The sequence below is a fragment of the Thalia democratica genome, chromosome 9 (assembly GCF_965202585.1).
Source record: "Thalia democratica chromosome 9, ktThaDemo2.hap1.1, whole genome shotgun sequence".
In the NCBI taxonomy this organism is placed as follows: Eukaryota; Metazoa; Chordata; class Thaliacea; order Salpida; family Salpidae; genus Thalia; species Thalia democratica.
The window spans coordinates 18,279,168-18,292,422 of record NC_139173.1 but is presented as its reverse complement, the minus strand read 5'-3'; the positions used below and the strand labels follow the sequence as shown (position 1 = coordinate 18,292,422).

The 13,255-nt window shown below is 25.2% G+C and overlaps 1 protein-coding gene across 1 annotated transcript; it reads right to left on the bottom strand.

Moving 5' to 3' along the window:
• Nucleotides 1-933: 933 nt before the first annotated feature.
• Nucleotides 934-12,583, bottom strand: LOC145844523 (ER degradation-enhancing alpha-mannosidase-like protein 3). Its single transcript, XM_082951922.1, has 17 exons — nucleotides 12,445-12,583; nucleotides 12,161-12,307; nucleotides 10,626-10,778; nucleotides 9,968-10,121; nucleotides 9,077-9,188; nucleotides 7,506-7,623; nucleotides 6,989-7,100; nucleotides 6,808-6,924; nucleotides 6,496-6,663; nucleotides 6,346-6,441; nucleotides 5,767-5,955; nucleotides 5,159-5,310; nucleotides 4,459-4,648; nucleotides 4,059-4,220; nucleotides 3,430-3,604; nucleotides 2,304-2,480; nucleotides 934-1,822 (listed from the first exon to the last, which is right to left on the bottom strand). The coding sequence occupies exons 1-17, from the start codon at nucleotides 12,570-12,572 to the stop codon at nucleotides 1,710-1,712; spliced, it is 2,463 nt and encodes an 820-aa protein (XP_082808048.1). The 5' UTR covers nucleotides 12,573-12,583; the 3' UTR covers nucleotides 934-1,709.
• Between the last annotated feature and the right edge of the window lie 672 nt (nucleotides 12,584-13,255).

Here is a 13,255-nt window from a genome sequence, read left to right as displayed (position 1 = left end):
CTATGATATGCAAACTTTTGTAAGAAAATATGTAGACTCTGGAACTTAACCATCTTTAGAAAAAGTTAACCAACACTTTTTTGTTTCTTAGAAATTTATATGAGTAGAAAAATTATCACTTGCTACTATTCAAAATACTACTATAAGAATTTTAAATTTTTAAAACAAATATAATGTTCTTTATCGTAAAACTATTTAAGCTATTACCGTGTTGAAAAAAGTTTTAAAAATAAACAGAAATCAATTTTTTATAAAGTAGAGTTTAAAAAGCAAATCTATAAGGAATAGTAACCTTATTGTACAAAATAGTTCAACTTTAAAATAATAGTTACAATCAAAGCTTTCAAAAAAGAAGTTTATTTTTTCATCCAGTTTAAAATAAATGTATTTTAAATATTGAAGAACATGTTTGAAACTGTACATTGTACATATACAGTAAAGTTTTTTATTATTATTTTTTTAAGAGGTTCTTAGTTTTAATGAAATAAATACCTTTTAATTTATTTATGTAAGCTAAACTTAATAAACTACATTTTTGCTCTAAATAGTACAAAGTAAAACAATACAAGCAAAATAGTTAAAAATCGTATTTAAGCAAAATTTTGTAGCTAACATCAAAACTTTAAGAAAATTAAAACCTTATTATTAAAAAGTTTTTTGAAAAATATTTAAACATAAATTAATTAAAAGTAAAAATAAAAAAGTATTTCTAAACTCATTTATCTAAACAAATGCTTTTTAGCAGTAAAATGTATATGTTACTTGAAATTTTAACTGTTTAACAAGTTCTTTTACTTTTCCGCAGAATAATTTAAAATAACTAAACAAAGAAAACATAAATCAACGAAAACTTATTAACAATTATACAAGTAGCATATAAATTTCATAAAATAAAAATAAAAACTATAGTAAGTGCATACCATAAGGCACTACTAGTTTGAAAAAATCATAAGTAAAATAAGCTTTGTAAATTTTACTTCTCATTTGATAAGCATTTTGAAGTTGTCTTATTGAGTTTCTATAAAGTTTTTAAGGTTTTCATTTAACTGAATATTTCTTGAATTACTGCAATAAAATTTATATAGTTAAAAAATAAATAAAAAGTTAAATTGCACTATTTTTATAAGTTTTAAAGTACACCAAAGAAAAAAAACATTTTAAGTAAGCCTATAAATATATCAGTAAGTAAAATATAATTGATCGTAAAATACTTAATTTATCATTTAAATTACAACAATAAAGAAATTAAATTTGGCTATTCATGTACCTAAATACTTTTTAATTGAGAATGTTGATTAAGAATAAAATAAATAAATACAAATATTTTTTTTCTTTTAATAAATATTTTCAAATATACATCAAGCTTAAGCTAAAACTGAATTTATATTCTTTTAATCTAGTTAAAACTTATTCAATGTGTCTTAAATATTTATATTAAATATACTACCTTTAAGTACCTTAATAAAATCTTTTTCAATTCCACTTCACGTCTGACTAAATCTGAATAAAATACTTAATCCACATAAGTACTAAGGAATTTACTTAGAAGAAATTAAATGACATTGATAACATAAAATGCTTACAGAACTGATTGTTTCTAAATATCAACCAACACAACCGCAATTAAACAATATTTAAATATTATACTAAGTTTTAAATAAAAGTAGCAAGTGGCAGTGATAGTTTTCTATGAAAAAAAAAAACAAATACTACAGCTCTGTTTTTATAACTTTTTCTTCTTCGTTTGAAACTGACTTTTCATCTTCTGATATTTTGTTTTCTTTGCTTTTTTTCAACTCTCGATATTGCGTTAACAGGAACTCTGAATAATACAGCAAACTGTCTTTTAAACAATATAGCCACAGTTGGTTGTAAAAAAAGTTCTAATAATTATTATAGATCTTACTGAAACAGTTTGATAGTGTATGACAATTTTATTGTGATTTAAAACTTTAGAGTACAAAAAAATGTATCGTTTTTAAAAAGTTATAAAAGTAATTAGTTATATACTTTTTAACCGCTAGTAAAGACAATTGGAACTTTGAAAACTAAAGACAGAAATGGTATAACATTACTAGTATTTAAAACTCTTTCTTTTGATACAACCGTCTTTATTTAAAAAAAAATTGTAAACTTTTACCTATGATATTTAAACTATCCGGCAAAAAACGTATATAACTAAATATCTACATCAATAGAAGATAAAAATCAGTTGGCTGCTTTAATTCAAGTTGTTTACTAACTACCAAAGATACAAATTAAGCACTACCGAGGCTTCTTTAAATATTTTACAAAAAACTCACTGTCAGGAACCGACTGGTGGGAGAGGGAAACGGTCAGCTTGTCGTTCTTCATCAAGTCGATGAGCTCCTGACCTTCCCGCCAGTACAAGAAGACGGACACCACATTGGTCTCAGTTCTGCCATCTCCCGCCATCGCGAACGCGTCTGACGTCTTGTAAGAGGTGTTGTACACATTGTCTGTGAAATTGTTTCTAAAAAAATTTGTGAACATTGTGCTCTATAGAACAGTAAGTTGATGAACAATTCAGCTAAAAGTTTTACAAACTTTAACTGTTAATACAAAAATAATTTTAATAAACACTCACGCAGTATAAATACTCTAAAAATACTATTCTAATAGTTAAAACGTAAGTAATAAATTAATTTAAATAAAAAGCTTACAGCAAAACTTTAAGTTTTTTTTCTAATGATTAAGCAATTTCCTTACGAATATTGCACAAGATGCTAAGAACTAAAATGTAAATTATAGGTCAATAAAACTTGAACTTGTCTAGTTTAATATTAAAACTAAAGATTAAAAAACCTTTCAAAAATAACGTATTAATTTAATATGTAAAGTATAAATAAGCTATAACGTATAAATATAGAAGAATAAGGTATAAATAAACTTTTTGACCTATTTTTTAACCACACTAAAAAACGTTTAAGCAAAATTTATTTTATTTTAATTAAAATATTAAAAAATACCACGGAGGCGTTTACAAGCAAAAAAAAAATATAATGAAAACAATTATGTAACTTAAGTCAGTGGTTCCAATTTTTTCAAAGTATGCGCACAGTAAACTATTTAAGAAATAAAAGTATGTGCACAAAATATACTAATACTATCGTAATATTTGTACTTTTAAGTACAAAACACAATAAATTATATATAAAAACATCAAAAATCAGTAAAAAAACAGATTTCGTTACTTGAAACCTATTTTACTAGTTTAAAATTACACAGTTAATTTGTGTTTATGCACTCTACCGTGCAGCTTGCAGGTGTACACTTTGAGAAACACTAACCTACATTATAACATAAAAACCTTAAAAAACTTGTGTTAAAAAATAAGAGTTTATTAGATTATTTGAAAAGTTAATAAACTTGTGAGCTAAATTTAAAAAAATATAGCAGACTACATACCGACAACGACCATCCCGATGCTTCCTCTCTCCTCAATGATCTTGGCCTTCTCAACGAACATGCAGTCGCCCCTCCTCACCACAACAATCTTCCCGCTCAAATCGCCCTCGTTCCTCAGTGAGGTGCACGCGTTTTCCGGCTCCGCTATGAGCACGTCTCCGATCACCGATAGGGGCTGAATATGTTTATAAGTGATGTAAATAGATGTTAGTTGTAGCATAAGAGGAAAGAAACAAGACAGTATGAAAATATGTTAGGTTGACAGAAAAACTGTTACCTGTTTGAAAAATAGAAATAAACAGTAATTTTTTAAACGCTTCTCGAAATTCTACATAGCAAAATCATTTTAAAACTCAAGTTTAAGAAAAAAATTAATTATTCAAGTTTTTTAAAAAAACATGAAAACTTAAAACACCTTAGAACTTAACTTTAGTATATGTTGTCGTTTAACAACTTTCTTATAACGTTATAATACATGTAGGCTTAGTCCTTTTTAATGAAAAAATAAATAAAACTAACTAAAAGGTTATAGAAAATAATTCGAGTATCATATTTCAAAAGGTTATATGAGCTTTAGGTTTTTTATACAATTTAAAAAGTTCATGTACTTTCTTAAAAAAAGGAAATACTTTATCTTTGGTCTGGACAGGTCCGAACTGAGCGGATCCGCCGGCAAAAGTGAGATCGCCCTCGTATGGGGAGGACATTATGTGGAGGTACATTGTGGGGAGGACGTACTTGTTCCGCTGCTCGGACAACTTCTGCATGTCCTGCATGAACAACGCTCCTTCCTGGTGATTTGTGTTTGGTGAAAATTTTTATAAACAAAAACTAAATAACTCAAAATCATAATGTGGTTTGCCAAAATTAAAACAAGTTTTATGCAAGAGCTTTACTGATCTTTAATAAAAACTTCAATTATTTTGAATGTATAAAAAAATAAACTAACACCGAGTAAATTTAATTTTACAGTAATGGTAACAAACAAAAATTGCATTAGCACTTAATAAACAAAACAAAATATCTAACTACTGCATCTCTATAAGAATTGGCGTTCTGTTGATTCTGGACCAAATGTAGAGTGTTGTCCTTCATTTTGGTCAGGCTGACTCCCATGGTTTTCAGTATGGATATGTGCTGGCTGTTCTGTGGGTTGAAATCGGCAGCTTGCAACTTTCTTGGGCCTTTGAAGTCCAAAACAATGGTCGTTTTGTCAGTTCTTTAAAAGTTTAATATTTAAAACAATTTATATTTTTATTAAAGTTGCCAAAAACTGCTGGATTTTATTTTGAACTAATAAAAAAATATAATGAGCTTTTTAATGCTACTCATAATTTTAAAACTAAAAAATCAAAATGCGTTCAGTCTTATGTAGTCAGAAAAGTTAATAGTTCAGCTACCTAAAACTAAAAACTTTAAAGTTTTAATGTAAAACAATTTTTTTTCTGATATATAAACTTAAGTTTTTCATTAGCCTAATAATGAGCTTTAGCTGCATTAATGTTTAGATATTGTTTTTAACGATAATTTCTTTTATCAAACTAAAACACTAGTTAGTAGTTGTATTGTATTTTATATCATTACGATAACAACACGATGCAAAATCGTAAATTTAAAAAAAAATACAAAAAAATAAAATAAATTTATATTAAAAACACAAATCAAACTATATTCCAACTACGAAAAATGTTAATTCAACAAAAAATATACTTTAAAAGTTTATACTTACTTTTCCGGTAGACTGAAAGTTTCTATGTTGACAGCGGACCTTATTCTATTATAAGTTTCTACGTTTAGTTTCTTCGACTCGGGGCGCGAACAACTTTTATAGCTTTCAGTGTTCATGTAGCTTTGAATCGGATCACTTGTGTTCAGCTTATCCTATTAGATTACTTATAAATTAAAAATTGGTAACTGCTAGCTGCTATTGTAAAAGTAAAACTGATATAGTGGTACGAAGTTTCTACAAAACAATGCTAACATCTACAAAAAATAACTTAGTAAGATATACTGTAGATTATTTTGTAGTAACATACACTTAGTGTAACTTAAGTTTAAAAGATTACCCATTTTTAGCTAAATATGTATTATTTTAGAGTTTTTTTTTCTATTTAATTAAAAGTTTGTTTGACTGTAAGCTGTCTAAGCAATTTCTAAATTTCGTTTATTAAGTAAAGTAATTACATACTAAGACTATTTCAATGTTAAATAAAGTTAACTTTAAGCTACTTTTCATTTACATAAACATTAACCAAAAACATTTATTTTGAGAATTTATTTAAATCAATACTAATATTTCAAAAATGTATTTTATTACATCAGAATAATAAGAAAAACCTTATCACTTTTAAAGTCCATCTGATTCAGTGTGAGTGGTAACAAGTGAGCTTCAGTGGTGAAAACATAATTGTCAACATCGATACCATCTTTGTTTGAAGGCGGTGTGAAGAGCAAGTAGAGATATTTGAACATTTCCGCTAGAAAATACGAATCCATTCGGTCTTCGTGCTTGAACGTTCTGATGTCCTGAAATATTATAACTTTGTTTTAATTTAGTAGGTAAACATAAGTTACCTAACATCATTTTATAGTTCTTGAAGACGTTTGTTAACTTATTACAAAATGTAAAGCATATCCGTAAAAGTTAAAAGTAAAAGTTCGTTCATTAAAATAGCTGAACTTCAATAATAAATCATTCATTTATAAATCAGAAATAAGTAATAAGCTAGTAATTAAACTAAGACTTTGTCGTAAATAAAGTTAAATGTACTTATTTATAGTCATTTACCTAAATTTATAATATTTAGTTTATTAAAAAATAATTAAATAACATTTTACGATATGTTAAATAATTATCTTAATTCAAAAGTATTCTGAAAACAACATAAAAAACGATTTCTGTTATAAAAAGCTAACCTTGATAGCAGCAAATCCACATTGAACTCTGCAATTTCTTTGCAAATTTTCAATTATTTTCTCACCAACATGCAAATAATATGGGTCATTTGTAGCCTGTTAATTTTTTTTTTAATGCGACAAAATCTTAGCAGAATAACATGAACAAACCTTGTGCAAAAAGTAAGTAGACTCTGCGAACTCAGGTCTCAGTAAATACTGACCCCAGTAAACATCAAACGTAGTAGTGAACGCTTCTGGAAGGAATGTGTACTTTTTGAACACTTGGTACAACAGTTCATGCGATTCTACGGCTTGCAAGATATCACCCTTCAACACCTTTGGATGTACAAACTCTAAATTACTCAAACACAACTAAAGTGCTAAAAACAATGTCTTAAGCTTATAAAAACAAGCTTGTTTTATATAAGAATACTACTTAGTTGAACACTTGGTTATTTAAAATATTTTACAAAGCACTACCTGAAGCCCAGGCCAAAACGCAGATAAGGCATCAATAAAGTTTTTTGCATTCTGATTCGGTTTGTGCATTAATACGTCTAACATCAGCGGACCTTGTGCTATGTACTGTTGGATTGCCTAATAATAAATAAAAATACTGTTATTCAATTAAAAATAATGAAAAAAAACAATAAGTATCTACTTCATAATGTATGTTGAACCTATGAAGATAGGTTTCATCACCGAGCAGTATGTAGGCTTTTAGTAAATACTCGTAATACGAATCGATACCTGCTCCTATTCCGGATTCTTTTCTATAAAATTATTAACTTTAGTTTTTAATGATTAAACTAAAGCAACATATAATTAATTTTCATTCAATTTTTATATTTTTTATCAAAGAAAACATCGGCGAAAGTAACGCAGCCTAAGCCTAGACTTACCTATGACGTGTAAAAAGCTCAGGTTTTTATAAAAGTTTGATCACACCACTTCCGCTATCATATGAATCTGATGATCAAAGTGGTATGATAACCTTTTTTGTTAACTTGACCTTTCTATTAGCTTAGAAACATTTTTCTCGTTTTTTTTTTCATTTTTTTTCAGATTTTTAAAAATAAGATTAAGTATTTTATACAAATTGTATTTTATCAAAATTTAAATTTAAGATAATTTTTGTTATCATAGAACTAGTAGTCAAACTGATTAGAATTAAAAACCTGATCCATTCCCCGCTATCTACCTTGAGTACAGTTCCCATCAGTTCAGTGCTTCTTTGACGCTTGCTCCATAAGAAATCCATGGATTGACGAGCTTTTTTTTCGTATATTGGGTCACCTACAAACACATATTTCGTATTTGAGTTTTCAACAAAAGTAACGATATCATTTTTGTTAAAGGATTAATTGTGAAATATTTCAATTTATATCTACAAATTCTAGCACTAACAAAATCTGAAAGAATGTACTTCTTTAGTGTATTATTAAAGTTGTGGTTTTTTATAAAAACAATGTCTAGAATTTTTTTTTCTGAAAAACAACAATTTTGAAATATGTAGTATTTAAACAAAGTATATTGAACTAAAATCTTTATAGCACTGATTTGAACGCGTAATTGAGGGCTTATAAATTTTTATCATTGACACAGTTTTTTTTAGCTGTATTGTATAACTACTTGCATTAAAAAAAAGCTTTAAATTTTGTTCAGAAAAATACAAGACTTTTTAGATTGTTTTTAATTTTTTCAAACCTCTACAGATCTAAAAATACAAAAATTTGTAAACATACAAGAAGCTGCTAAAAATATTTCTTCTGTTACTTTTTTATTTTTATCTTTTATAAATAAATTAATTTTTTAAACTTAAATTTTTTTAAAGAGAAGTATTTTTATGAAAATCATAAGAAATTAAAAAACAACTAACAATTAAAACAACTAAATTAATTTTATTTCATAAAACAATATGAAATATTTTTGAAAGCAAGTTAATCAACTTTCCAATATTCAAAATTAAATTAAAGAAGATAAATATAGTACCAACATAATTTTACTTAATGGTTCTGGTAGGCTGATAGTTTTTATAGTTTATGTTGTCAATACCTATAGTAGTATGGTAATTTGAGGTAGTTACATTATTAAAAATAGCTTTTGTTACATGATTTTATTTGATAACGTGGGTCAAAATCTAATTGTTAAAAAAACAGATTATAATTAAACATATGATACCACGTTACTCTGAATATGCTAATAAAGACTAAATGTGTTCATCAAAAAACACTTATTTGAATGAAATTTAAACTTATATTTTTATAGAATTGTAAATTAAAAACATTGGTTATTACATGCACACCGACAAATTTTTTTTTTTAATTTTTCATTTCTAACTAAACACTACTAATTTAGACTTGACTTTAATTTAGTTCACATACTAATATTTAAACCTTTAGTAAATTAATTTAATTAGGTTATTCATGTAATTGTTAAAGTTTAAAACTTTTGGACATAAAAAAAGTTCATTTTATATTTGTTAAAACTATTTACTCATGCTTTCATTAAATTAAAACAACTATGATAATTTCAGCTTATAATATGTCAAAGTAAAACATTCTCTAACATACTATTTAATTTTCTGAGGAAATAAAGAAAGTTTACAATTTTTTACTCTTTTCTTACACTTTAAAATATTATTTTTTGACAACTTATAAAGATTATTAAGTAAGCTAATGATAATCTGGCATGGATTTATTTTCAAGTATAAGTTCTAGAAGTATGAACAAAAATTAAATAAACAAACCAGTGAATCTAGACAAGGCAGCCATCTCAAGCAGCATAGTACCCGCGCACGCTGTGCATGTGTCTTTATTTTTATGTGGCTTGATGGCGTGAGTTTTGTTTGATAGGTTTATCTGTGTTTTTTAATAATTTAAGCCAAGTTTCAACTTAATTATTTTTCAAACTTATTGTATTTACATTATAAATACTTATTGGTATATTACAAAATATAAGTATTAACGAGGTTGCAACTCTTTAGTGCAAAAAATCCAGCCTGACTTCAGTTAAAAAAAACTAGCCTGACTTATGAGTTAAGATAATAAAATTTGATTAATTATTTACTTCTGGCAATCACTACATCAATAGCCCTTAATGTAGATGGTAGAGTGAGTGGCTACTATGTTATACTATAAAATCGTGACAATAATAACTATAAATTAAGTTAAATAAAAAACATGTATTTAACTAATTCAGTGCAGTAAAAGTACTAAAGGTGGGTGAGAATAGAAAAAATAATAACTATAAACGAGATTGAATATAAAACCTAAGTTTTACTATAACTGTACAGTAAATAAATGTTTTAAAAATTTAATAAATCTTTAATAAAAATTTAACGATTCCTTTATACTTTTTGTACTTATTACTCAAAAAAACTTATAGGAAACTTTTGTTAATTTAAAAAAAAATAATTATTTTAATCAAAACAACATAAAAAAAACTAAGATAGATCTTGAATAAATAATTCAATATATTGCAGTTAATTTTTATAATGTTAACCTAAGATTTTTATAAGAAGAGCTAAGACATAGAAGGAATCAATGCAGTGTTTTTTTAATTAATTTAACATAGGCTTTTATAAGAGAGACTGTAGTATAAACTTAACAACTTAAAAAGTATTTAAAAATCAACTAACTCTTGAAAGAGGAATGCCAGATTTAGTATTAAAAGCAGGCAATAGTCGATCTCCTATATCTTTAGCCATTTTCAATAAGGAACCGTTATAGTTTTTTAATCTTCCCTTATTTTGTTGAATGTCCAAAGCTGCTGAATGACCTCCTAATAAACCACTGAAAAAAAAGCCTTACTAAAAATAGTACCAAAAAGTTAAAATATAAGTTTTGAATATAAAAAAAACAAAAATATTTCACTAAATAACTACAAAATGAATATTTAAATGTGATAGAAAATAATATTTTTGAAGCTTTCTGTTTATAAAAAATTTCACAAGTATACAAAACGTTTACACATATAATTTTGAAGAGCTTTAATTTTTTTAATATAATAAAAACTATTTTTTTTAAACTAAGTTTTGAATATAAGTTGAACAGCTCAAAACAACTTAAACATAGTGTTAAATCAAATTAAAACTTAATCAAAGTGTTTTTAATGTGAAAAAGTTACTAATAATATCAGATAACAAAAATTTTATTATTAGTTTAGGCAGTCAAAAAATTTTCGTAGAAATTCAAGTAACACAAGACTATTTAAAAAACAAACAGATAAAAAAACATAATTTAAAACCACTTAAAGTATATGCACATTCTAACAAAATACAACTTAATAAAACCAACCCTAGCACACGAATGTTTGTTTCAAACACTGATACAACTATATTGGAATCAAATGAAACATTTTCTTCTATTTTTTTCACTGCTTTTTCAAATTCATCGTACAACCCTAATACTGCCAATGTGTCCAAAGTGTCAATCAGAGTCAATGAAAAACTGTTAAAATGGATTATCAAGTAGCTTTAGCTTTAATTTAAAAATTTAAACTGACAAAAAACGTTTAAGTTTTAATTAAATAACCCAGAACTTTTAACAAGGTGCTTTTAGCACTACTTTGAAAAATGCTAAAGTTTTCATGATTTTAACAATTAAAAGTTTTGATAAACATAAAAGTCACCATGTTTAACTACGATGTAGCAAATATTATAAATAATAACTTGTAATTAACAAATGATACTTTCTATATTATAATTTACTAAAACTGAATTATAATAACAAAACAAAAACATACAAATTAAGTTTTGAGATACTTTTAGTTTTCAAAAAAACCATCAATATAAAAGTACAAAGGAGACTCTTTTTTCTTATATCTTTAATAAACTACAACAAATATTTTAGTACAATTTTAAAGATAATTTACTTAAATATTTGGCAAATATTAATTTAATTTTTAGAACAATATATTGAGAAAAATTATAGATGTACATATTTCTTTGCTGAAAAGAAGAAAAAACTTAGTTTTAATTTTGTTTGTTATTAAAAAAAAAAACTATTTTTCTTAAAAGTTAGAAAATTTGTTTTAAACAAATTTTTAAAACTAAATAAAGATTATACTGAGAAATATTGAAAAAGAGTACTTAACAATTTTTGAAAAGATAATTTTTAAAGAAATAGAGAAAATTAGTAAAAACTCGATAGTTTTTAAATAATCAATTTGAAACTTCTATTTTATACTAAAAAAAATTATATTTAGAATTATGAAACGTTTTCATTCAAAGAAAGTTACTTTTCTTACAAAAAGAGTTATTAAATTAGAAACGTTAAAATAATTTAACATTATTAACAGAATAATTAATAAAAACTTCATTGCATGGACATCCAAAGAGGAGAAAAATATTTAATAAATATTTATAAACATTAAAATTACAAAATAACTACATAGTATATATTTTACAAAACATAAATATATCTCAAAATGAAAATTAAATTAAGAACTGTATAAGAATTGACTTTATCTCATATTTAAGTTTTGAATAAAAACAACTTCAATTTTAGTAAGAAAATGCTAGAACCCCATGACCTCAGCAATGCAAAGAAATATAGAATTTTAAAGGTATATTATTTAGCATAAACAAATAAACTCAAATTTTTGTTACTCAGTTATTTAGTTTTGAAATAAAAAAATTTAAACAACAAAGCTTAACAAAGTATATAAAAGTTCTTATTTTTTAACATTGATAATTTAACTTATTTATTACTAAAAAGCAAAATTTGGGTTTAGTTATTATTTTGTTTTTCTAATAAATTTACAGGTCTAATTGAGCAATTTAAGAATGATAAAAACATAATAAACTTATTTGTTATGTAACAAAACTAACTTTCCAAATGATTCATCAACATCACCTCTAGATGGAGTTTTTCCTCTGACTCTTCCAGTGCAGGCAATTGGCATCAACTCGTCTGCAGGAAATGCATTGTTCATGTAGGACTTGTAAGCATGCAAAAACATTTCTATTGTTTTGTTTCTATAAAATATTAACTAGTCAGAATAGATATTTAACAAAAATTATAATTGGAGAAAATTTACAATAAAAGAAAATAACTGTACACAAACTTTTTCAATTATTAAACAAAAACATTAATCAAATAATTTCAAACAAACCTTAAGTCATACTGTTTCTCTTCTGTAAATGGTTCTGAAGATTTAGAATCAGCAAGAGCATCATAATAAAAAATAAAAATGTAAATAGCACTTGCAAATATTGAAGTCCATAACTTCATTCTATCCATTAAACAAAACTGCTTATAAAAACAAGAATAATTTGTAATACAAAATAAATATTACTATATTATTATTTTGAGTTCTTGCAGTTTTACAAGCTTTCATGAAAAAATTAGTAAAAAATAAGTTTTGTGTTTTATGTAATTATAAACAGCTTAATTTTGAGTATTAGGATCAAAAAAATCAAGATCAATTATAGTTATTTGTATTAACTAAAAAATATTGCTCAATTAACTGTAATGCTTAGTAGTTAACTATTTTATCAGGGTAGGTATCAAATTTGCATGAGCGTACGAAATTGCACAAAGATACTTTTGCACGAGGGGACAAAATTGCACAAAGACATTTTTGCATTGGTTAAATTGTTTTTTCATTTTTTTTTACATTTTTTTTTTATTATTTACTTAAGTTTTTTTTACTATTACTGTAACCACTAACCCTTACCTTTGGTTAATTACTAACTTTTTTTTATAAATTATTTTTTTATTTTTTTATGATTTATTTTGTTTTTTATTTCATTATTACCATCATTGTTAACCCTAACCCTCGGTCGATAGCTTTTTTATTTTATTAATTTTATTTTCTTGTTTTTACTTTAACTATCACTGTTACCCCTAACCCTTACCCTCCGTTGGTAACTTTTTTTTTCTCTTTGTTTTTTTTTTTGTAAATTTATGTTTTAGTTTTTTTT

Bases quoted from the DNA above. Each gene is read 5' to 3' on its own strand.
- LOC145844523 (XM_082951922.1), bottom strand. From the start codon at position 12,572: ATGGATAGAATGAAGTTATGGACTTCAATATTTGCAAGTGCTATTTAC. The intron at 5,956-6,345 runs GTTAGCTTTTTA...ATAATATTTCAG, and splicing joins GTGGATTTGCTGCTATCAAG to GACATCAGAACGTTCAAGCA. The intron at 4,649-5,158 runs GTAAGTATAAAC...AAACTTTTAAAG, and splicing joins ACTTTCAGTCTACCGGAAAA to AACTGACAAAACGACCATTG.